This window comes from Rattus norvegicus, chromosome 8 (assembly GCF_036323735.1).
Source record: "Rattus norvegicus strain BN/NHsdMcwi chromosome 8, GRCr8, whole genome shotgun sequence".
Classification (NCBI taxonomy): Eukaryota; Metazoa; Chordata; class Mammalia; order Rodentia; family Muridae; genus Rattus; species Rattus norvegicus.
The window spans coordinates 19,921,001-19,944,839 of NC_086026.1; the positions used below are offsets into that span (position 1 = coordinate 19,921,001).

A 23,839-nucleotide genomic window follows, 5' to 3' on the forward strand; every position below is an offset into this window, starting at 1 on the left:
AGCATACACTTGACTTTTCCTTCGCTCATAGTGGTGCTGGGGTTGATCCGAGACTTCACATGCCAGGCTCCCCGTCTGCTGAGCTGTGTCCATCATCCTGCATTTTACCGGATTGTTCTTCAGCAGTTTTAGGAGGTTGCTTTTTTTTAAAGACAGGGTCTCCCTATGTACTTTTGGCTGGTCTGGATCCCACTGTAGGATCTCCTACAGAGATCCTACTTCCTCCTCTTCCCAAGTGCTGGGATTCCATGTGTGTGCCCTATACTGGGCTTACTTTCAGGAAATTCTTATCTATTACCTTTTTAAAATAATAGCTTTCCCTTGCTTCTCCTGAATGCTTTTATCCTTTAATCCTTTGAATTTAAATTCAAAATTCAGTCTCCCCTCCCACAGTTCCTCATCCCATTCCTCCTCTCCCTTGTCTCCAAGAGAGTGCTCTCCCTCCCACCAGGCCTTCTCCTTACCGAAGACCACAAGGCTCTCAAGGATTAAGTGCATCTTCTCCCGGCCGAGGCCAGACCCCGTAGATCGCTGCTGTATTTGTGCCGGGGCCCTGACTGGTCCGTGTATGCTCCTGGTTGGTGGCTCAGTCTATGAGAGCTCCCGGGGTCTGGGTTAGTTGAGACTGCTGGTCTTCCTAAGGGCTCACTCTCCCCTTCAACTTCTTCAATCCTTCCCCTAATTTAACCATAGATGTCTCAGTCCAATGGTTGGGTGTAAGTTTCTGCTTCTGTGTCCATCAGCTGCTGGTAGGGCCTCTTGGGACAGCCATGCCAGGCTCCAGTCTGTAAGCACGTCATAGCATCAGTATCAGATGGATCCCAAGTTGGGCCGGTCACTAGAGCACCTTTCCTTCAATCTCCTCCATTTTTGTCCCTGCTGTTCTTTTGGACAGCATCAGTTCTGGGTCGGACATTTTGACTGTGGATTGGTAACCCCGTCCCTCTACGTGAGGCCCTGTCTATCTTCTGGAGGTGGGCTCCTAGAGTTCCCTCTCCCTACTGGTGGGCATTTTGGCTGAGGTCGTCTTTTATCCCTTTACTCCCTTTGATATGAACACTACCTTCACTTCATCTCTGCTTTGCGGTTTATCCCCTTCTGGTTTTCCTAGGTCATACAGGACAAATGGACAGACACAGAAGGGAGACTCTGGAAGTGGTCCGATGAGATTATAAGTAATTTAAAGTGTGGCTCACGAACTGGCAGAGCTGGAAGACACTAGGGACTCCAAAAGGAGCCTTGCATCCCAGACCGCTAGTCTTTCACACCTTGGGAGAAATAGCTATTAGTCATTGAGAGTTCTACAAGAAATTGATTAAATATTAAAGAAAGTCTGTGTTGGTGGCTATCTCTTTCCCTGCTGGAAAGAGTGAACTTTTATGAAGGTTTTAGATCTTAGAGGTCTATTACTTCCCAGTTACCAGCTATCCACAACTCATACAAACAACTTGTGGTTTGAATTTATTCAAGATGTATACAAAACCCAGGAGCAGGAAAAAAGATTGATACTTTGTCTTTTTAAAAAGAAATATATTTATGGCAAATGACTCCTGGAATAAACTTAAAAGCCATAGTTCACTAAGGAAGAGTACATGCAGCTCAGCAAAAATTAGGGCTGAATTTCCAGTGACTATTTCCTTCAAGTTGATCTTAAAATCCATTAGTTTATAAAAGGTAGGGGAGGAAGGTACCTAGTGTACAGAACTGGAAATAGCACCAGTGCTTCTCAGGAGCAGCTGCCGCCTTTGTAAGGCATCGGAGGAGGCGAGACTGAGTGCTTGTGTCAGTCACTGTATAGACAGACACTTCAGTGCGCATTACAGTTACCCAAGATGCCCGGGTTTGTGCCCAGTCTCCATGCCAACTGCTGAGGTGTTGGAGCGTGGCCTGGGCATTATTATTTCCTAAAAGATCCCCAGCTAATTAGAGTTTGTAATGAGAATCTAGAACCACTGGTGTGGATTTAAAGGGTTGATAAGAACCATGCTGCTGAGGTTGGAAGAAATGACACATCCTTACCAGAGTCTAAACAGTAGGGACCTACCCAAGGCTCTGGACAGTATCCATACACTAGAACTCGTGCAACTGACAGAAAGCACAGGGGAGTGCTCTGTGGAAAGATAAGCAGGGGCAGAAAGCCATACTGTTCTAACATATGTAAGAAGGAAATATGCTTTTTTATACATGTACAGATAAAGTTTTAGACAGGCATAATAGAAATGGCTCACCCCACTGTCCCAGAGAAGAGAACCTGATGTCTAGGGGAAGGAATATGCAGGGACTAAACTGCACGGAGAGACAGTGGAGCTCACAATGGGCTATGAAACGTGGTGTTTTAGATTCCAACATGCACAGATCCTTATACAAAGGGGTAAAAATTTGAGAGGCCTACTACTTGCCAGTTATCAGTTGTCTACTATTTTATATAATTCATATGCTTTAATATACTTTCAAACTCTTTAATTTAACTAAGTTTATTTCCAGCACTGAGCTGGGGTTGTCTGCAGATGTGGGAAGCTGCCTAGCGCATTAATTACCACTTAGAAGAAAGTTTTGGGGAAACAGTGTTTATCTCTTACAAAAACTTTCACTCTATTTTCTTTTAAGGTTTCCATGGGTGAACTACCAGGATGGCAATCTCAACATCTCCATTCCAGTGTTTAGTATCCACGGCAACCATGATGATCCCACAGGGGTAACAATTCTCTTGGAATCTTAAAAATGACATTGAATATATTGGTGCAAGGCATCTAGCTTTTTTCTAGTATTGGCAGTTAAATTGAGCCATGAATTCAAATTAATTTATTTTCATTTATGGCTTTATACTTCTTCGTTTGTTTTAATATGGAATAAGAATTCTTACATGAAAGAGTGAGGCCGAATTTTTCCTTTGCAGTACTGGGGGTAGAGAGGAGGCTCTGACACGTGCCAGGTTATAATTGCCATCTTCAGCTCTGGTTTCCCTTTTTATTTTGAGACAAGATCTCATTAATCTCAGGCTGGCCTTGCTTGTGATTCTGCCTCGGCCTAGAAGGACCTGGAATTACAGCCCCTGGCACGGGGACTGCTGGGGCTTTGCTTTTGTTCCACTGGCATTGGCTGACAGTGAGTTGCTAGGAGGAGATGATTGCCCACACAGTGACGTGGTGCTCCTCAGCCTCCTTGAGCTCCCGGTGCTCATTGTAAAAATGACCTCTTTTAGTATTTTAAATCTAGATTCAATTATTTTATTCCTTGTTTGATATGGAAGCAAGACTAACAGCCCTAATAGAAAGTATGTTTGTGTCTTCCTATCATTGTAGGTCATTAGTTTAATTTATGCTCATGTATCCCCCAAAATACCAATAAATAAATAAATAAATAAATAAATAAATAAATAAATAAGTAAATAAGTAAATAACCAACCAACCAAACAAACAAACTCATTTTATGAGACCTACTTTATATTACAAAGTTCTTGTTTCACAGCCGAGTTTGTATTTTTTTGTGGCCAGGCCATCGTGTTGTGACGACGTAGTAGCTTTGGTGGCCAGGCCATCGTGTCGTGACGACGTAGTAGCTTTGGTGGCCAGGCCATCGTGTCGTGACGACGTAGTAGCTTTGGTGGCCAGGCCATCGTGTTGTGACGACGTAGTAGCTTTGGTGGCCAGGCCATCGTGTCGTGATGACGTAGTAGCTTTGGTGGCCAGGCCATCGTGTCGTGACGACGTAGTAGCTTTGGTGGCCAGGCCATCGTGTCGTGATGACGTAGTAGCTTTAGTTTTGGTGGCCAGGCCATCGTGTCGTGACGACGTAGTAGCTTTGGTGGCCAGGCCATCGTGTCGTGACGACGTAGTAGCTTTAGCTTTGGTGGCCAGGCCATCGTGTTGTGACGACGTAGTAGCTTTGGTGGCCAGGCCATCGTGTCGTGATGACGCAGTAGCTTTGCGTCTGCGGGAGCTTGCAGCTGCTGTAGGTGATGTGTGCGTAGAAGGAAGTAGCAGCCTCTTCAACAGTGGGGTTTAGTTTTGAGAAGACACTGTCCTAATGTGTTTTTGTAATTACAAGTTAATGTCCTTAATCTAAAATTATTAAGCCAAAAGTGCTACAAAAATCTTAAAAGTTGAGATTCAGAAGTTTTTGGTTTTTAGATTCTGTTTGGTTTTGGTTTTTCACCTTGGGATTCTGCACAGACGTTCTAAAGTCAAGAAAATCCACATTCTGAAAACACTTGGATCCTAAGTTTTGTGAGTGTGACACACTGGTGTGCAGGGTGTGCTGCTCACCAGACCACTGATTTCTGCAGACACACTCATGCTCTTTGAAACTTTGACAGGCAGATGCCCTCTGTGCCCTGGATGTTTTAAGCTGTGCTGGGTTTGTGAATCACTTTGGACGGTCAATGTCTGTGGAGAAGGTTGACATTAGTCCAGTTCTGCTGCAGAAAGGAAGCACAAAACTCGCTCTGTACGGCTTAGGTAGGTGATTGATTTAGGTCAAATGCAATTCCGTTGTCCATGTCAGCAGAGAATGTGTATATGGTTGGCAAATACAGTACTAGTGATGGTTTGGACCCAAAGGGGGAAATTGGACAAATGTGATTATTTCTTACTGATTTCTGTAAAAGATGGTGGGATTTTCTGGTTAAATGTTCTTAGCATTTCTAAAGACTGATAGTTCTTCATACCTAATGGCAGTTTTAGTAGAAAAAACAAGCAAACAAAACTTTGCTTAGTTCCTATTACTGTTTTGAACCTTTTGTTTAGAGTCCCATTTACGAAGCTGAATGACAGAAGTGCAGACTAGTCAGTCACAGGAGTCTAGGAGAGTTCAGAGCATCCTGTCCAGTACAGTGACACTGGCCTTTGTAGTTTGTGAGACTGAAATGCGGCTGTCATGAGTTGTGACACACTAGACGAAAGAGACGGAGGAGGACCTATTAACAGACTGTATATGTTAAAATTAATTTTGGTATTTACCTGTTTCAGTGATCAGAAGAAGATTATTTCTGTGTCTGCTGTATTAGAGGCTCACATTACCTAGTCTACAACTGACATCTTACTATAAAGCAGATTCAGAGATGAGCTTTATCCTGGGTGTGCTATCATTGCTTGTGATCTCAGCACTGTGGAGGGGAAGAGGGAAGAATGCTTGGGGCTCACTGGGCAGCAGTGTAGTGAAATCAAGGTGGATGCACCTGAAGAACAATACTCAAGGTCAACCTCTGGTCTCCACCTACAGCACTTCACTGAGTTTACTTCACTGATTTCTGTTTGTTTGTTTGTTTGTTTGATTTTGGTTTCTTTGAGACAGGGTCTCACTGTGTATGTAGCTCTGGCTGTCCTAGACCTCATTATGTAAACCAGCCTGGCCTCAAACCCACCTTTCTCTGCTTCCTGAATGAGAGTAAAGGCATGTACCACTCTGCTGGCTTCTGGTTTACATCTCTACTGTTCTGTGCGAAAGGTTTTTTTGTTTTGTTTTGTTTTGTTTTTTATTTTTTTGTTTTTTTTCTAGACCTTATTGTACATGAATGAAAAACTAAGTATTATTTTTAAAGAACACAGTTTTAAAATTCTGTATATTTTGTATCTCAAGTATTTTTGAGGCTAGAAATAATGTATAAAGCCCATTCATTGTGATTTTATGTCTGAATCTGAGGTAGAAGGAGACAGACTTTTTTCAGCGTCTGCAGTATTTGATAGGTTTCCAGAAAAAAATGGCTTGCTCTTATTTCTGACCTTTGTCTGGTCTGTTATGTGGGGCGCCCTCCCGTCTTGTCTGCCTCCCATGTTATTTTACCTTGTTCTGTCCTCCTTAACTGGCGTCTGCTGCATCGTAAACGTGTGCTTTGTGATGGCCAAGTTCTCCGAACCCTCAGACTTCTTGGAACCCCACCTCTGCCTTCGCCTCCTCCAGTGAAGCCCGTCTGAAGCCTGCTGTCCTGTGTCCCTCACAGGTCTCACACCTGTGGGTGTGGGGTAGAAGTGGGGGGTCCCTGTTCCCCTCACATCTACAATCTCAACAATCTGCTGTCTCAACATACTCAGCTCCAAGGAAGCCACTGCCCTTCCCTTAGCCTGTGCCTTCAGGCTTTACCAGCACTCCCAGTGTTTACATGTAGGCCCTCCACCAGTGCAATGGGCCTGTGTGCTGGGTGGGGCCTGCCCCACGTCACCTCACGGTGCACATAGCACACACACATCTCTGTGTCCAGACACTGGCTGTTCTCTGTAGTCAGCATGCGCAGTGGTAAACCATCCCCAGCTCGAACTTATTTCTGCTTTGTTACTTGTTTTCTTGGTGTCTTCTGCCAGGCCAAGGCAAGTCTCTTAGTATAGGAAGAATTATTTAAAACCGTTAAATTACTAAAAACATAAAATCAGTATATGTAATAGTATTATACTTTAAAATACAGTTTAAAAGTCTCATCCTTTTTAAACTTTCACTATCTCTGTGCACGTTATTGGTGTATCACAGTTTAAAAGCACATTTCTTTAACATGGTGAGAGAATGAGGGAGGGTCTTCCTAGACGTTCTAGTGGGATGTAAGCATAGGAGATTCCTTTATTTCTGCTCACACATTATTCTGATTTCCAGGGTGCGAAGAGTTTTCTGAATGCAACTGAGTGCTCTTGTGCATAAACCTGGGGCGTTTGTTAATAGATGTGTTTATACATGTGACTCCAAATTCACATATATAGCTGAACAGGAAATATACTTTAGAGAAACGTATTATTTAGGAGTAAAACCCTATTAACCTTTTAAATCCACAGTAGGAAAACAGTTTTAAATTAGTGCCGTGTCCCTTCACAGGGTCCATTCCAGATGAAAGGCTCTATCGGATGTTTGTCAATAAGAAAGTAACGATGTTGAGGCCTAAGGAAGACGAGAACTCATGGTTTAACTTATTCGTGATTCATCAGAACAGGTAACAGCGCTCTGTCAGTTTGTAAGTGAAGCACTGAGGTTCCAGGCCTGACTCCTTCACACCACCAGGACAGATTCACATGGGGCTGTCTGTCTTCTGTGACTTCAGGCTGAACCTAGTTCACAGTATTAATACTTGTCAGTGAATGTTTATTTGGAATGGGTGAGACACGAAAGTAACTGAACAGACACCGATGCAGCAGGGTGGTCACCATCCCATCTGTCCCTCATGTCCCTTAGAAACATTGCTGCAGTCCACTGTTGTGTTTTCCTATCCTTACCTTGGAATCAACCACTTCTGCAATGAGTCCTGAGTGCCTTTGTTGCTAGCACTTAGAACTAATATGTGAGCTAAGGTGCGCTGGTTGGTGCTAAATCTCTCAGCCCTATCAGGGAACAGAGTTAATGTGTAGTAGCACATGTAAACACGCCTAATGTCTCAGCTGTGTGTGTGCGCACAAACACACAACCATAAATCCTGCTCTTAAACCTTGGCATAGGAGTAAACACGGAAGCACCAACTTCATCCCAGAGCAGTTTTTGGATGACTTCATTGACCTGGTCATCTGGGGCCATGAACATGAGTGTAAAATCGGCCCAACCAGGAATGAGCAGCAGCTCTTCTATGTGTCTCAGCCCGGAAGCTCGGTGGTGACAGCCCTTTCCCCTGGAGAAACTGTGAAGAAGTGAGTACTGTAATATTCTAAGTCAGCTTTTCAGAAACCCTTGCTACAGTCTGATCATCCCACACCGATGCTGTCGGCAGCAGAGGGCAGCTTGTTTAGATTTTAGATTTCATTTATGTGCGTATGTGTGTGAGAGAGACCTCTGTGTGTGAGGCTACACATGCTGTGGTGAGGTCTGAGGACAGCTTTGTGGAATCAAGTCTCTCCTTCCATTTTGTTTGGGTTCTGGAATCAAACATGGCCTTGCAGGCAAGCGCTTAACCGGCTGAGCCATGTCACCTGCCCTGAGGTCCCTTGTGTGTGAGTGTTGGTTGTTGTACTTGCTCTGTGTTAAGGTTGGGGGGTTGGTTTTCTGCATTCTGTCTCAGTTATAAAATAAAAAATGAAAAAACAAATGCTGCGTTAAGAGAGGAGCTTCAGGGGTTGGGCATTTAGCTCAGTGGTAGAGCGCTTGCTAGGTAAGCGCAAGGCCCTGGGTTCTGTCTCCAGCTCCGAAAAAAAGAAAAGGAAAAAAAAAAAAGAGAGAGAGAGAGAGAGAGAGAGAGAGAGGAGCATCAGTATCTGTGGTTCACTTTGAAATACATCCAAAAAATAAGGTGGAGGATGATAGGATAGTGGTTGAGTAGATAATTTCATAAATACCTCTCTGTAGCATCTGGGAACTGGGTAAAATGGGCTCCCTGCCAAAGCTCTAACTTAGCTGTGCATCCATTTTTTCCATAATAAAATAGAAATCATTTTTCTATAAATTCATGATCTTGAATATTTCTGTTTAGCTTTTCTGGACATGGTCTTGCTCAGTTACTGAGGCAGAACAGGATTGAACTAGTTAAGTGCCAAGGTTCTTCCTAGTCCCGAGACTCTCGTTCCCTCTTCCTCTGTGGCAGAGAATACAAGGGGGAACAGCACAGAGAGCGGTCATGTAAGTCACATAGTCTCAGTCTACTGCTGAGCTGTAGTGGCAGCCATTGGGGTAAAACATCCCAGGTCAGCCTTGGCTCACTCGGGACCCTCCTAGAGTTGATGTTCCTGAATTTGCTTCTCTCAGCCTTCAGTTCTGCAGCCTCGCAGGGTCAGTCTCCTAGAATTTCCACTTAGGTGTGAATAGATTTAGCTAGGACAGCTTAACTGGCCAATGATAGACCCTTAGAGGAGCCATGGCATGGAAGGTCTGACTTGACGCGCTTCTATTCCTGCAGGCTAGTAAGGCCATGGCTACACTGACTGCCCAAGCCTTTTACTGAGAGGGAGTTTGGTGCTTGTTGGTGATTTTGCTACATTTTAGGAAAATTCAAGACTAACATTTAAGAATAAATTTCAGATTAGCTACTATGTAGATAATTTACAAATTTTGCAAAGTCTGTATATTAGCAGATTCCCATAGTAACTTAGTTGAGCTTTTTCTGGTTATACGTGTACTGTTGTAGCATATCTAATTTTGTTTATGTCCATGTTGGGGGATGGCATTTAAGATGGGTCTCACCATGTAGCCTAGGCTGGCCTTGAACTCATGGTTCTTCTTCCTTTGCCCCCATGTACTAGGATCAAAGACTGTGGTACCTTGCCTAGCTTTCTAATTCAGTTTAAGTTGTTGACATTTTGTGAACTGAGCTTCAGTAGAAGGTCTTACTTACCCAGTGGATCTGCTCAGGTTCTGATGTTATGGTACCAACAGGAACAGAGAGCATGGCGATGGAGTGTGTGCTTGTGTGGTTTTCTCTGGTTCTGTCATGATCTGGATAGCATCTACTATACTATAGTCAGGGTGTCCCTCTTTGTGAAGTGTATTTGCTCCGATAGGAGAGATGGAGGAGTTCATTTTATTCTTAGGAAGAATGTTTGCTTCTTTTTACTATTAAAAAATTAAAATTAAATTGACAGAAACATCAATTTTTAAAACAGTATTGGTTTATAAGCAAATATTTTATAAGAATTAAGAAAAAATGGAGCCTATTTTTTAAGGCAGGGTCCCAGATAGCCTGTAACTTGTTGTCCTCCTGCCTCTGTCTCCTGGGTGTTAGGAATCACCAGTATCTATTCCCACGCCTTGTTGATAGCTTTGAGTGTGTGTGTTCATCTTCCTGAGGAGGCTTGCTTTATGTCTGAGCTCGTGGTTTCTCTGTGCAGACATGTAGGCCTGCTACGCGTTAAAGGGAGAAAGATGAACATGCAGAAGCTGCCTCTCCGCACAGTGCGACAGTTCTTCATGGAAGATGTGGTCCTGGCTAACCACCCAAGCCTGTTCAACCCTGACAATCCTAAGGTGACCCAGGCCATCCAGAGCTTCTGTTTGGAGAAGGTGACTATTTCCAAAAGCAGCAGTGAGGCCGGCTCACTGCCCCTCAGTTACAGGCTGAGCAGAGTAAAGAGAAACCATCTGTGTTTATTGCTCAGAAAGCGGCAACACCACTGGTGCATCTTTTATTTATTTATTCACATAGAGTTATTTACTAATTAAATTTGTTCTTTGACAATTCCATACACATGTAGGTATGTATGTATGTACGTATGTATGTATGTATGTATGTATGTAATGGGCCCTTCTCTCCCTTCTTCCCTCGACTGCCCTTACGAAGGGTCTTCCACTTTCGTGTCTGTTTTATGACTCACTGAGTTTAAACGGGGCTCTCTGTGCCCCTGGGATTGGAACCGATTGGTGTGTGTTGGGCTCCTCATCAGTGCCTGCCCCTTCCCTGGATCCCTCTGACCTGTGCAGCCTTGAGGGTTTGTGACGCAGTGGTTGTGTCAAGCCCGAGTGATGCCTCAGTCATTCTTGTCGTCTGGCCCTTCCTCGTTCCACCGGCTTTGTCCGTGTTCCCCACCTGAGAAAGGACCGTCGTATACTTGGACTGTTAGGACCGAGTGTCCAAGTGCAAAGACTTCTTATACAGAAGAATGCTAGATGTAGAGAAGTCACCAGTTAACTCTCCTACAACTTCTTTTAAAGAGTACACACTGGATTTCCTCACCTTGATCTGCGTTTGATAATGGCTCACCTTCCTTGTGAAATCAGACGCTGACTTTGGAGATGGAAGGACACTGAGGTCCTTTATGTCTAGTTTCCATCACACATTCCTCCCCCCTAAAGACTACTCCAAACCAAGCTTAGCCCCCTGTCTCTGGTGTGGACTGCTGCCACCCCTCATCCTCGGGGAGGTTCTGGGTCTGCTGTCGCAGTCATGCTGCATGTTTTTATCCTAGGCTGCAGCGTGACAGCTAGAGTTGCTGACATCGTTTAGTCCCTGCTCTCTGCCAGCTTTGGCTTCACGTCTTATTCTCATGTAAAGTAGGAAGTGGGGATGATGATGGTGATCACTCATGGGAACTGGCTGCTTCTGTGAGCTCTGTGCCCGGTATCATTTGATTCATCCACAGCGCCTGGATGTGGACAGGTTCTTCCTCCCAGTTTCTTGCTGTCTTCCTCTGTTCCCTCCTCCTCTCTCCTCCGTGTTGTTATTGTTTCTAGGAATTGAATCCAGGGCTTTACAGATGCTACACAATTTCCCTACCATTGAGTGCCTCAGCCTCCTATTCCATGTTCTCCACCACAAGCTGGTCCTTAGATCACACAACGGCCATTGTCACAGATGAAGGAGCTACAGAGGGCTTACCTAGCTGAGAAGCTCCAGTGTGTGCATGTTCCAAGGTGACTGACGTCACAGACTCAGGCTTCCTAGACTTGTCTCTCTGTTTTAAGGCCAGCCCCTTTCTACCAACTCTTTGTTTTCCCTGATACTCGTCACTATCAGGAAGATGTTGGCTGTGGCCCAGATGCATACATTGTCTTTGTAGCTGAAAAAAACTCTTCTTCCCACTAGCTCCAGATATCCCTGAATAGCTTTATTGGTGACCCATTTCCTGAAGTCAGACAGGTAGGAAATCCCTGTGTTGATTTTGTAGGATGTCTCCACAGCAGCCAGCCCAAGGTTTCTCAGCCTTGACACAGTGGGTACTTTGACTCGGTCTTTTCTGTTGTGGGAGCAGCTGGGGTTCTGTGCGACAGGATATTTCTCAGTCTCCTCCTTGGCCTCTGTCCACTAACTGCCAGTAGCTCCCTGTCTTAGTCGGGGTTGCTGTGACGGACATTGCGACCAGAAGCAGCTTAGGGAGGAAAGGGTTTATTTGGCTTACATGTCCTGAATCACAATCTTTTGGGGACACTAAGATAGGAACTCAAATCAGGCAGGAACCTGGAGGCAGGAGCTGATGGAGAGGCCATGGAGGATGCTTGCTTTCCATGGCTTGCTAAGTCTGCTACCTTAGAGAACCTAGGACTAGTAGGCTAGGGTGGCACTGCCCACAGTGCCATTCACTAAGAAAATGCCCTCAGCCCAGCCTGATGGATGCATTTTCTCATTTGAGATTCCCTCCTCTCAAATGACTCCAGCTGTGTCAAACTGATGTAAAAACCAGCCAGCACAATCCCTTTCCGTACAGCCATGATAAGACAGACTGAAATGTTCTAAGGATTTAAATCACCTCCTCTTGACCCTGTTGCAGTCCTTGCACCTAAATTCCAGTCTTCTTTCTTCTTTTCTTTTCTTTTTTCTCTCCCTTTCTTTTCCTTCCCTCCCTCCCTCCCTCCTTCCCTCCCTTCCTTCCTTCCTTCCTTCCTTCTGATTCAGGGTTTTGACATGAGGCCCTGACTAGCCTGAAACTTGAGTTTGCTCTGAACCTCCTGCCTGTGCCTTCCAAGTGCCTGGATGGCTGGCGTGCTCTACCCCTAGAAGAGCCATAAGAATCTGGACAGGAAGAGTAGTTCCTGGCAGCAGTGATTTAAGCTATTCATAATTTCTGATATTTCTTTGATATGGTCCTTAATTATGTTATCTTCGTACCTGTGAGGACAAGGCTCACTTGTTAATATGTTTGTATTTTAAACTTTTTTTGTTTTTTGAGCCAGAGCCTTGTTCTATTGTTAAATTGGCCTGGAGCTCACTGGGACCTCAAACACTCAGCCTTCTTTCTGCCTCTGAAATGTGGGTTCTAGGTGCCCAGGTGCCACCATGCCCAACTTCCTGCCTTTCTGTTTAGCACTTGTGGTGCTATGTGCATGCTGGTTGACTGAGATTGACTGAGCAGATCTCCTTGAAACTCCCTTCCATCCAGGAGCGTAGTCACCAGCACAGGTGGCTGTGGACTGTAATACTCAGAGTTCACCTTCCGGGTGTGCTAACCACATTTCAATTCCCTATGTCCACATGTGCTTCATGGCAATAGCACCAGATACTACAGTAAATTGTATTTCTAGGAGCAGGCATGGTGCTGCATCCCTGTGATCCCAGTACTTGGCAGGTGGAGGCAGGCAGAACGGGGCAGCATTAGAAACTCAGTCTTGGAGAAGATTGGCAAACAGCTGCAGCCATTAGGAAGCTGTGTTGGAAATAAAACCTGCCTCCTTGGGCCTCCGCTCTTTCAGAGCAGTGCAGGACAGGAGCTTTCGTCTGGGATCTCCGATCTGGTACAGCATCACCACATTGGAAACACTCGTCTTGTTTACGTGAGCTTTTCCAAAGTAAACCATCCAAGATCCTGTAGATTCCTGCAGAGTACATGACACCATTGAAAACCCGATTTATTCAGTTTAAACTTGAGTAGAAAATTGGAACAGAGTCAGTATCATAGATTTTCTTGTGAAGGGGTTGAGTGAGGTGATGGACAAATTACTAAGAATGTTGGGAAAGAAAACTGTTGAGGGCTGAGATTGGTGGGAGCACTGCAAGCTGTAAAGGATGCGGTCAGCAAGATGGGAGTCAGGGTGGCAAGGAGCTGTGCAGAACTCTGCAGTGATATAAACTACACCACCCAGCTTACACAAAGCTTAATACTTGGCGTTTCTGTTTTGAGATTGAAGAAATGCTTGACAGTGCTGAGCGGGAACGGCTGGGGAATCCTCAGCAGCCGGAGAAGCCTCTCATCCGACTACGGGTAAGTCCTGTGCGTGTTAGCCGACCTTGCTAGTTCTAATAACAACGTACACTTAATGTGCTTCCCTGAAAATTTAGTACGCTAGTGCCTAGAGTAACGGGAAGAGGCCAAGTGGGAAACTGGAAGCCGAGGGCTTGGTGTAATCTCAGGAGAGCTTTAGCGATTCGTTAGTTCATTCATGCTCCTGTTGTTTTCTAAATAATGTGTTTCTAATCGGTCCTTGCTCCACCCTCCTGCTCCCCTCTGGGCACCTTGGCCTTGCTGAAGCTCGGTGAGTGCTCCAGAGACCAGCGCTGTGGGGTGGAGCCCGTGGCTCTCCTGCTGAGCTGATTGACTCCTTTCTGTTGTCAGTCTAGCTTCTCGTTCCTCCTACTGTTTGCACTTTGCTGTTTTGGTTGCTGTGAGCTGCACTGTCCTGTGAGTCAGCCTGTCCTTTGCACTCTGCTAGAGACAGGGTAGCGTATGTCATTTGCCCTACTGCTTTTCCCTTTCCTCCGACTGCTGTGCTTCTTATCTCCCCTGTCCTCCACAGACAGAGCCTGCACTCACTGTCATCAAGCTCTGAGGGAGCAGGTGACCTGGAATTTTGAGTTCACTTCAGTCTTCGCCACTGAATCCCTCTCATCTGAGCTGTCTCCAGCTCCTCCTGTCTCTTAGCCATCTTCATTCTACACACTTGGCTTTAACAGCGTTGGTGTAGTGAGTCCTGTGCTCAGGAAGTGTGGCCTGGCATCACCAGTGCTTAAAATGTGGGATTCCAGGTCCCACATTGACCCTGTGGCCTTCTGACGAGATTCATGCGTACACATTACCACTTGAGACGTTCTGGGACACCTGAGGGTGAGAACCTGACAGTGCTCAGCCCAAGAGCTTGGTGCTTTGGTGGTCAGAGTAGGTAGCGACCGAGGCCTCTGCGATTGTACAGTTGAGGACGCTGGCCCTTCAGCAGTCCCAAACTAGGGAGCCAGTCAAAAGCCAAAGGCTGGAAATGCTCGTTGTAGTGTAAGTGAGGGAATCGGCGGCCGCCGTGGTGGTGGCAGCAGCTGGATAAACCAGCACAGCAGCAAGAGGGAAGGGCAAGTCAGGAAACTGAATCTTCTTCCTGCCCCTTTTATCTGAGCTTTGACTCGGGATGCCACCCGCAAGACAACTACTGGTTTCAGAGGGTTAGAGTCTGCTGGGTCAGAGGCACCAGGGGATAGGCATGGAGGCTGCTGTAGAAGCTCAGGGCTCACATTTTTAGCCAAAGCATGAAGTAGAGAGTACAAGTCAGCAGTAGTTGGTGCTTTTTATTCTCAAAGTCTACCCCCTAAGCCTGAGACTGTGGGGGACATCTCATTCAAACCACCATAAGTAGCCATTTCTTAGAACCCACAGACATTTTTCACTGTCTGGATTCTCCTGGCATTGTCTTTGTCCAGTCTGGAGATGTCTCCCTGGGATGCAGATGAATAAGCTGACGTATATAAGGGGTGCATTCTATTTTGAAAGTTGAGAAATTGACTTAAAAGTCCCACCTTGTTTCCAGCTAGTACCATGCTGTGTACCTAGGCTATCAGGGAAGACAGTGCATTCATTCCATCCTGGATGGCTTTGCCTTGTTCTATTGAACAGGAAGTGTGTTTATGTAATGTTAGGTTATGAATTATTCTGTCAGTGGGACAAATGGTTTAACATCATCATTGTCATTACAGAGCATGAGTTTAGAAATGTAAGAATATTGAGCTTTTAGATTGATATTAATACATACCAAAGTAGAGAAGCCAAAAATATGTATTTCTCAAAATTGCTACACTGTTTCCTGGTTTAATAGTTTATTCTTTCTAGGTGGACTACAGTGGAGGCTTTGAACCTTTCAACGTTCTTCGTTTTAGCCAGAAGTTTGTGGATCGGGTTGCTAACCCAAAAGATGTCATCCACTTTTTCAGACACAGGGAACAAAAAGGAAAAACAGGTAAACTGGTTATTTTAAAAAGTTAAAGAATTTAACTGGCGTTATTTGTATAAACTAGTCTTTGGTAAGATAAATACAAAATAGAAGATTTTAGTATTTGTAAAGTTAGAAAAGAAAAAGGTAAGTGAATACCTTTGGGGTATTTTCTTGTTTACTTGATTTTAGAGGCAAGGTCTTGATGTAGCCCAGTCTGGCCTCACATGGGATCTTTCCTCAGTGTCCTGAGTGCTGGACTGCAGGCTTGTGCCGTCCTGCCCAGCTGCATTCAGCTTTTTAAAGTTGTGAGTATTTATGAAGGCTTGTGGCAAGGCTTCAGTGCGAAGTGACTGTGCCATGTCTGGAGGCACCTGTTACTCATATCTGCACCTGTTTCCTCCCACGGATGGACGGATAGACGGATAGACGGATGGACTGCATGCTCTCACCTTCTGCAGTATTAAGTATTTTGACTTAGCGTATACAGCGTTTTAGGAAGACTTCAGACTTTTGAAGTCTAAAGTGTCCTGTAGTTTGGTATTTTGAAGATTGAAGAGTTCATTTCCAGTTAAATTTATAAATGCCTAGTGCCCTGTTAACTATTAAACAAAGTCATCAACTCAAATAACGTTTTTCATAAGAAATATTCATCATGTTTATTACAGAGTACCCTTCCCTTTATAGCCAGTAAGAGAGTTTTTCAGCATGGTAGAAATGAAGAATGATGGCGCTGGAGAGATGGCTCAGTGGTAATGAGCACTGCCTGCTCTTCCAGAGTACCCGGGTTCCTTTCCCAGCACCCACACGGTGGATCACAAAGTCTGTAACTCCAACTCCAGGAGATCCATGCTTTCTTCTGGCCACTCGACACTGTTTATACATGGTGCATAGGTACACATTCAGGCAAACGTCATATTCATTAGATTAAAATGAAATAGAATTTAAAAAAGTAAAAAGTAAAAATGCTGTGAATTTACCCTGATGCCATGGTTCAGATACTGAAGTGTAGAGATCAGAAAGCCATGTGCAAGAACTGTGTTTTGGCTGTGAGTTTTAGTCAGTTACTTCTTATTGGTTCCGTGACAAGAACCTTAACCCTGTTTGAGTTTTATCTCCAGCAGGTTTTGGCCTGGAGATACTTTTTTATTTACTTGAGTTGCTTGGTGGAAATGGTGTCACCTTTGTGTGCCTTAACTGAAAGTTGTATAAGTTATTATCTACTCTACTGTTAAAAGTTCTCATTTATGAAACCAAAATTGTTTTGTACATGGCCTTAACACGGTGTCTGGCAAATGCTTAGTACTCACCGTATGTGTGAAGTAACAGTAAAGCCTCTGCCTTGGCACTAAGAGTACTCACCGTATGTGTAAAGTAACAGTAAAGCCTCTGCCTTGGCACTAAGGTATTCATCCACCTGGTGAGAGACACATTGACCTGGAAGGTGTCTCCACCATCTAGTTGTTTTGAGACCTTCCTTCCTGGTTCTGTCATCTCTGCTGTGTTCTGTGATCAGATCATAGCTGCCTTTGCCGGCTACACATGGAGTCTGCTTCTTGGCATTCCTCATTCTCTGTAGCACTCACCACTTGCATGCCATTGTTCTCATGGGCAGGAATCTCTCCTTTTCACATGGTGTTCATGGCACCATCTTCAGTTAGCAGACAGGGTGTCAGGAGAGCAGATGCTGGGCCAGTTTGCTGACCTCCTGCCCAGTGGACATTGTTAAACGGCCCTGCACAGGGAGTCAGCAGAAGTACATTATCCATATTCCCTGTTAGTGTTCACAGAGTGCCCTCAGGTGCTCACGGTTGAGGCTTGCTACCGTCTGTCTGTGAGAGGCATTGCCAGTGAAACTGGCTTCCTTTATTTTGAACTGGGGGTGTGTGGTAGTGATGTAGGAGCACTTTTTGGTGCTGCTGTGGTTAATCCTTGGACCTGGCACTTCTGCCCACCACCTTTCTATCCTTAGTGCGCACAGTGGACACTGTCAGCGTCTATCCTTAGCGCGCACAGCGGACACTGTCAGCGTCTATCCTTAGCGCGCACAGCGGACACTGTCAGCGTCTATCCTTAGCGCGCACAGCGGACACTGTCAGCGTCTATCCTTAGTGCGCACAGTGGGCACTGTCAGCGTCTATCCTTAGTGCGCACAGTGGGCACTGTCAGCGTCTATCCTTAGTGCGCACAGTGGGCACTGTCAGCGTCTATCCTTAGTGCGCACAGTGGGCACTGTCAGCGTCTATCCTTAGTGCGCACAGTGGGCACTGTCAGTGATGCTCTGGTATTGTGAGTGTGTTCTGGCTCTGATGCTTCCTGAAAGGAAGGGCTGGGGACAGTCTTAGCAGAACAGTGGCAAGAACCGTGGTCCTTTAAGATGGGGAAAGTTAATGTGAGCTGTGTGGAAAAAGAGGCACATCCAGGGCCATTAGCAAGCACAGCTTTCTTTTTCTTCCCTTAAATTCTATGTGGAAGCACTGAGGAGTTGGTGAGCGTTTGGAGATTTTAATGTGTTGTAGAAGCTGCTGTTCTCTGCTGGTCTCCTTTTTGTAGGAGAAGAGATCAACTTTGGGAAGCTCATCATAAAACCTGCTTCAGAAGGGACGACGCTCAGAGTAGAAGACCTTGTAAAGCAGTATTTCCAAACTGCAGAGAAGGTAACTCCTTCCTCAGAACTCACTATCTTAGTTAGGGTTTCGTTGGAGGGAAGAGACACCATGACCAGGGCAACTCTTTGAAGGAAAATGTTTAATTGGGGCTACAGTTCCAGAGGTTCAGTCTATTTTCATCATGGCAGAAAACATGGCGCTGAGCAGGCCGACATGGTGCTGGAGGAACCAGGAGCTCTTGATCTACAGGCAGCAGAAGTGGAGCGTCTATAGTGGGTGGAGCCTGAGCATGTGAGACCTCAAAGCTTGCCTCCACAGTGACGCACTTCCTCCAATAGTGCCACTTCCTGAGGTCTAAGCATTCACACACATGAGTCTATGGGGCCATACCTAAGAATGGGTGACACAGCAGATTTAGTATAGACCGTGTGTAATTCACAAGTAAATGACTGGTGAGTCTGTGAGGGAACCAGTGTGAGGTAGTTTGTATCAAAGTATTCAGTAAACACTGTTAATATAATTAACAGGAGTCCTTGTTGGCTCTATGTTACTCTTCTATTGCTGCTGTAAAAGTCTTGATCTTACCTTATGTTTGAATGTAGCTTTTTTTTTTTTTTTAATTTAGTTACTTTACCGATACAGCCATATACTACTTGGACCTCTCTGGTTGTATGTATTTTTAAAAAATCAAATTTGTTATCCGGCAGTTTTATAGGTCAGAAATAGCACTGATCTTTCTGGGCTGAAATTAAGGTATCAGGGGTCCATATTCCTCTGGAAGTTGTAAGGGAGTGTGTATTTCTTAGCCTTCCCCAGCTACTTGTGCTCCTTACGTACCTTGGCTTAGTCTCCTTTGTCTTTGCCAGCAGTATTGAATCTCTGACCATTTCCCACGTTATGTCTTCCCCTGCCCCTCACTTATTCCTGGAACCCTTGACAACCTGCTTAGTTCATAGCTGGATAGTGAACACCCTTGATGTCACCTGTAGCCTTGGACTCCTTCACCATATAACATAGTCAGAGGTCCCAGAGTGAAGTGGGGACATCTGTACAGCCATCACCTTGCCTCATCTCTAGTAGCCATTGGTGGCCTCTCTGGGATTGTCAACCATTCAGGTCTTGACTCACCTCCCATTTTTTTCTGGCCCTTTTAATATTTAGCCATTGGCTTAAGTGCTGTCTGCCGGTCCCACACCCGTAGCAGAGTATGTTTTCATTCTTGGGTAATTCCTGGTAGTACAGACAGCTTGTGTTGTCTTACACAGAATGTTCAGCTCTCACTGCTGACAGAAAGAGGGATGGGTGAAGCAGTTCAAGAGTTTGTGGACAAGGAAGAGAAAGATGCCATCGAGGAATTAGTGAAGTACCAGCTGGAGAAAACGCAGCGGTTTCTTAAGGAGCGCCACATCGATGCTCTAGAAGACAAGATTGATGAAGAGGTGAGCTGCTGAGGACAGCCTGTGAGGGTCGCGCTAAGGTTTGGTTTTGCTTTGGACCCACCACTGTTTAAGTCTCTGATGTGTTTGGTTTCCTCATCTGTAAAGTTAAGGGGATAAAATGACGGATGAATTAGGCAGTGTCTAGGCAGAAGCCAGTAGAGTTTGACATGTGACTGGTGCTGGGTAAGGTTGGTTCTATCGGAGAGAGAGTGTCTTTCAGAGCTCCCAGGAAGGCTTCAGAATGAAGCTTGTAGTGTAGAATTGCTTTTCTTTCACCTTTTTCGTTAGTTTTGACTCGCTTTGGAATCTCATCCAGAGCATGCTTCCCCTTTGTATACCAAGGAGAAAAACTTCCATTGGACTACATTGCAGTTTAAATATTGCCACATCAAAAAGCAAAATTACGGGGTTTAAATGTGGAGAAAATATTTGTAAGCGTGCAGAAAAAAAGGCTAATACTTTGAATGGAGTTTAAAGCTCATAGGAAGCTTTAGAAGTGTTAAACATGTCAGGAGAGCCAGGAAAATGAAAAGGGAGTTAGTTCACAAGAAGTACACATGGCTAATAAGCTTGAGAAGGTGGTATTTAACCACAGTTAACCAAGGGCATTAATTTTAAATGGATTTTATTTGTCGACTCTAGCTTGAGAAAGCTGGCAGCAAGTGTTGGAGGTGTACTGAAGTAGCCTCCTGAGAGCAACAGTGCTTGGCCCTGGGGTTGTCCTAAGGAAGTAGTAAAGCAGACCTTTGTACACAGCTAAGTCCTGCCAGTGTGTGCTCGGGGGATGCAGGAAATGTCTGTTTCTTTGAACAGTGTCACAAGATCTAGAAGTCTAAAGACCTCTATTAAGTATTATGTATTAATAAGCTATTAGGTATTGCAATTTTGGCCAGGTGGAATGACATGTCCATACCTCCAGAGTTGAGAAGGTGGATGTAGGAGGATTGGGAGTTCAGGGTCAATCCTCGCTACATAATGAGTTTCAGTCCAGCCTGGGCTACATGAGACCCTGTCTTAAATAAAAAGTATGAGTTTGAAAGCCAAGGGAACGTATTCTAGTGTAATGTTATAGGCAAGCAGGACTGTGAGGATGAAGGGATGTACACACGGATTTACTCAGTTTCGTCATGTGTGTGAGTGTGAATAGATACTTGGGGGTCCAGACACAGCAAGCGTCTTGGTTACTGACTGTGCTCCATGAGGCTGCCTTCTCTGCAGAGCAAAGCTCGGCTTCACAGATGAGGCATTGCCTCGCCGCTCACCTTAGCTGTTTAGCAGGCCCTCTTGAAGCCTGCTGCTATTTATGTAAATAGTGTCATTCTGTGCCAAGTACATTCAAGTCCGCAGGTCCGTGTACTCAGCACCAGGCTGAGCTGCACAGTGTGTGTCTGCGTCTTTTTGTCTGTGTATCATGCTGTGCTCAAAATCAGAAGCCTTATCTGAGTACTGATTCTTGAATTCTCTAAGCTCTCAATCTGTAAAATGGAGGGAGTAATAAAATCTCCTCCACAGTCGTGAGCATGAAAACAGTGTCTCAGTTTGCCTCTTACCTGATGGAATGTTCTTACTCCACATGTTGTTCTCTGTCTTACTCTGCCAACCTTTTTTTATTTTTTCTGAGACAGGGTCTTCCTATGTAACCTTGAATACTCACTACTTAATATGTAGACCCAGTTGGCCTAGTACTCACAGGAATCCACCTGCTTCTGCTTCCTGAGTGCTGGGATTAAAGATGTGTACCACCATGCCAGTTCCCATTCTGGCTTTTGACCCACGGTTCCACTGCTCTTGTCAAGGTTCCAGTGACTCCTTTTGCCAGCACCCCTGTCAGGGACCTGCTTTGATTGCTGCCAAACTTGTTGCTACATTTTTATCTTACATGTCTTACAGGACTTTTCGCACACTGGGTATGCTTTCTTCCCTCCTTGACAGAATATTCCCTTTCCTGGTAACTTTCAACTCTCCATCTTCTTAAGCTGGACTTCCCATTTATCTGCATCCTCACTTTCCAACTTTATCCAGCTTCATGGCTTTGGTGGTGACTCTCCCAAGTTTCTCCTAAGCCTTTCTTCCTTAGATCCAGACTTGCATAACTTATGGCTTGTTCCTCGTATATGAAGAACAGCCCTCCCAAGCAAGATGCGCATTCTCTGTCCTGCTCTTCCAGTAGAGTTCTATGGACACATTTGACTCTCAGTTGCACAGACCAAAAACCACCAAGTTGCCCATGACTCTGTCCTCTGTCACCTGTATTCTGATGGGGCTCTGCTGTTAGGATATACAGAGTCTGACTTTCTTTGTTGTGGTCTAGGTCCGGCGTTTCAGAGAAAGCAGACAGAGAAATACCAACGAAGAAGACGATGAAGTTCGAGAGGTAACGTTCCAGCTGCAACATACTGTGTTTGTAGGTTGCTTTGTGAACTAGAAGTGATTGCCCCAGGATATTTCCTGTCTAGGAGTGAACACCCTAGCCACCATTGGCTGATTTGAGCTCAGGTCACATCAGTGATGAGTGTGTGACTGTCATTGCTTTTCTCCCTGCTGCTCTTGTTAAAATGTATTTGTACATGTGATGGGCACAGATTTCAGAGAAAAATCCTCATTATTGAAAATAACATGGGGAGAGATATTTCTGAGTTAGAATGTTGGAATCCTAAGTCTCCTTAAGTGTTAAGAAAGGTAGATTTGAAAGTGCTTACTGAAGTTCTGGGCTTCTGACAGTCACTGGGGCTTGGTCACTCATGACTGAAATGTACACGTTTGTTTTCTGGTTGTGTGTTCTCTGGGTTTTGATGACTGCCGCTGTTTTCATGTTATTTCACACATTACTGACTCCTGCGCCTTCGTCTGAATTGCTTTCCGTTGGTTTTCGTGGTGGTGGTGAGTACAAGTGTGGGGGAATTGGACAGGTGTGGTCTTTGACCACGGAGTTTCCTCATCGGTGTCCTTAGTCTTTAAAAGCATAAGAGCTGGCGCTGAGGGCGGAGCTCAGTTGTCCAGTGCCTGCCCTGCATGTGTGAGGCTGTGGGATTCATCCCTGTCACCACCAAAAAATAAAAATAAAGGAAGGAATGGTGAATATTTTATATGGAAATGTAACATTTCAAGTGGGAGCCCTTCAAAGGAGTAAAATAAGCTTAAAACTTAGCTATATTTTTTAAAACATTTGCAGGTAACAGGATTTCCTGAGCATTTTAGTTGATTTTCTGTTGCTATATCAAAAAGCATAAAGTAGGGCTGGAGAGATGGCTCAGTGGTTAAGAGCACCTGACTGCTCTTCCAGAGGTCATGAGTTCAAATCCCAGCAACCATATGGTGGCTCACAACCATCTGTAAAGAGATCCGATGCCCTCTTCTGGTGTATATGAAGGCAGCTACAGTGTACTTATATATAATAAATAAATAAATCTTTTAAAAAAAAAAGCATAAAGTATAGAGAAATGTTTGAGCTCACAGTACCAGAAGCTGGGAAGGCCAGAGAACATGGTGCCAGCATCTAACTAGAGTCTTCCTAGAGGTTTCCGATTTGTCAGATGGCATGACACGGTAGGGAGTGAGCGTGCTAGCTTTCATTCAGGTCTGAGCCATTGCCTCCATAACTCAGGAGTGCATTGATCCTGTGAATAGATTAATCCACTCATGAGGCCTGACTCATGCAGTGACCACTCCATACTGTTGATAGAGGTGGCTTTGCACGTAAAGTTTCAGCACGTGAAGTCTGGATAAGCAGTTCCAGAATGCTGTGGGTCTGACAGGGCTTTCAGCGTCAGCATCCTACCCGACTTGAGTAATAGAGTTGACACGTCCCCAGGATATAACTCCCAGATGTGTCAGGGTTTCTGAGCTTAGAATATAAATCCTATTACTATGCCCTAGTTATTTTAACAGACAGAATACATACCATAGAGCTACTTGTTGACATGGGGAAAACAAGGTAACTTGAAAACCTAGAGCCATGAACAGACAGTAAAGATTGGATTTTGAAGGCTGCCATGATCTCTATCCTGTGCACTGCTATCTCTTATGGTTCTATAAAAACAGCTGTTCCAGGTCTGGCACTCACTCCTTGTTTTTCCAGCTTTTCTGAATTTAGATGGGGTTGGTACACCCTTTCCAAATGTGGTGCTGATCCTAACCCAGAGTGAAGGGGAAATCTCAGGATGGGAGGAAGGACTCATGAGCCATACATACAAGGAATTGGTGTCCATGTGGTATTAAAAAGGGCTTCTTAAACTCAACAATAACAGCAACTTAAAAATGGACAAAAGCCTTGGCTAGACATCTTTTCAAAGGTTTTCATGTGCTCTGTCAGCACTTAAGGATCCTGAGTATTCACAATAC

General features: G+C 44.8%; 1 protein-coding gene across 11 annotated transcripts in view; it reads left to right on the forward strand.

Annotated features, from left to right (window-relative positions):
• Positions 1-23,839, forward strand: part of Mre11 (MRE11 homolog, double strand break repair nuclease) — a 61,696-nt gene that overhangs the window by 20,790 nt on the left and 17,067 nt on the right. For 9 of the 11 annotated variants that reach the window (XM_039082071.2, XM_006242532.5, XM_063266066.1 and 6 more), the window contains 10 exon segments: positions 2,608-2,695; positions 4,316-4,457; positions 6,796-6,910; positions 7,410-7,595; positions 9,723-9,894; positions 13,443-13,523; positions 15,351-15,477; positions 18,004-18,107; positions 19,325-19,498; positions 21,810-21,872. In XM_039082071.2, the coding sequence (XP_038937999.1) occupies positions 2,608-2,695; positions 4,316-4,457; positions 6,796-6,910; positions 7,410-7,595; positions 9,723-9,894; positions 13,443-13,523; positions 15,351-15,477; positions 18,004-18,107; positions 19,325-19,498; positions 21,810-21,872 (1,252 nt within the window). 11 annotated transcript variants of the gene reach the window in all.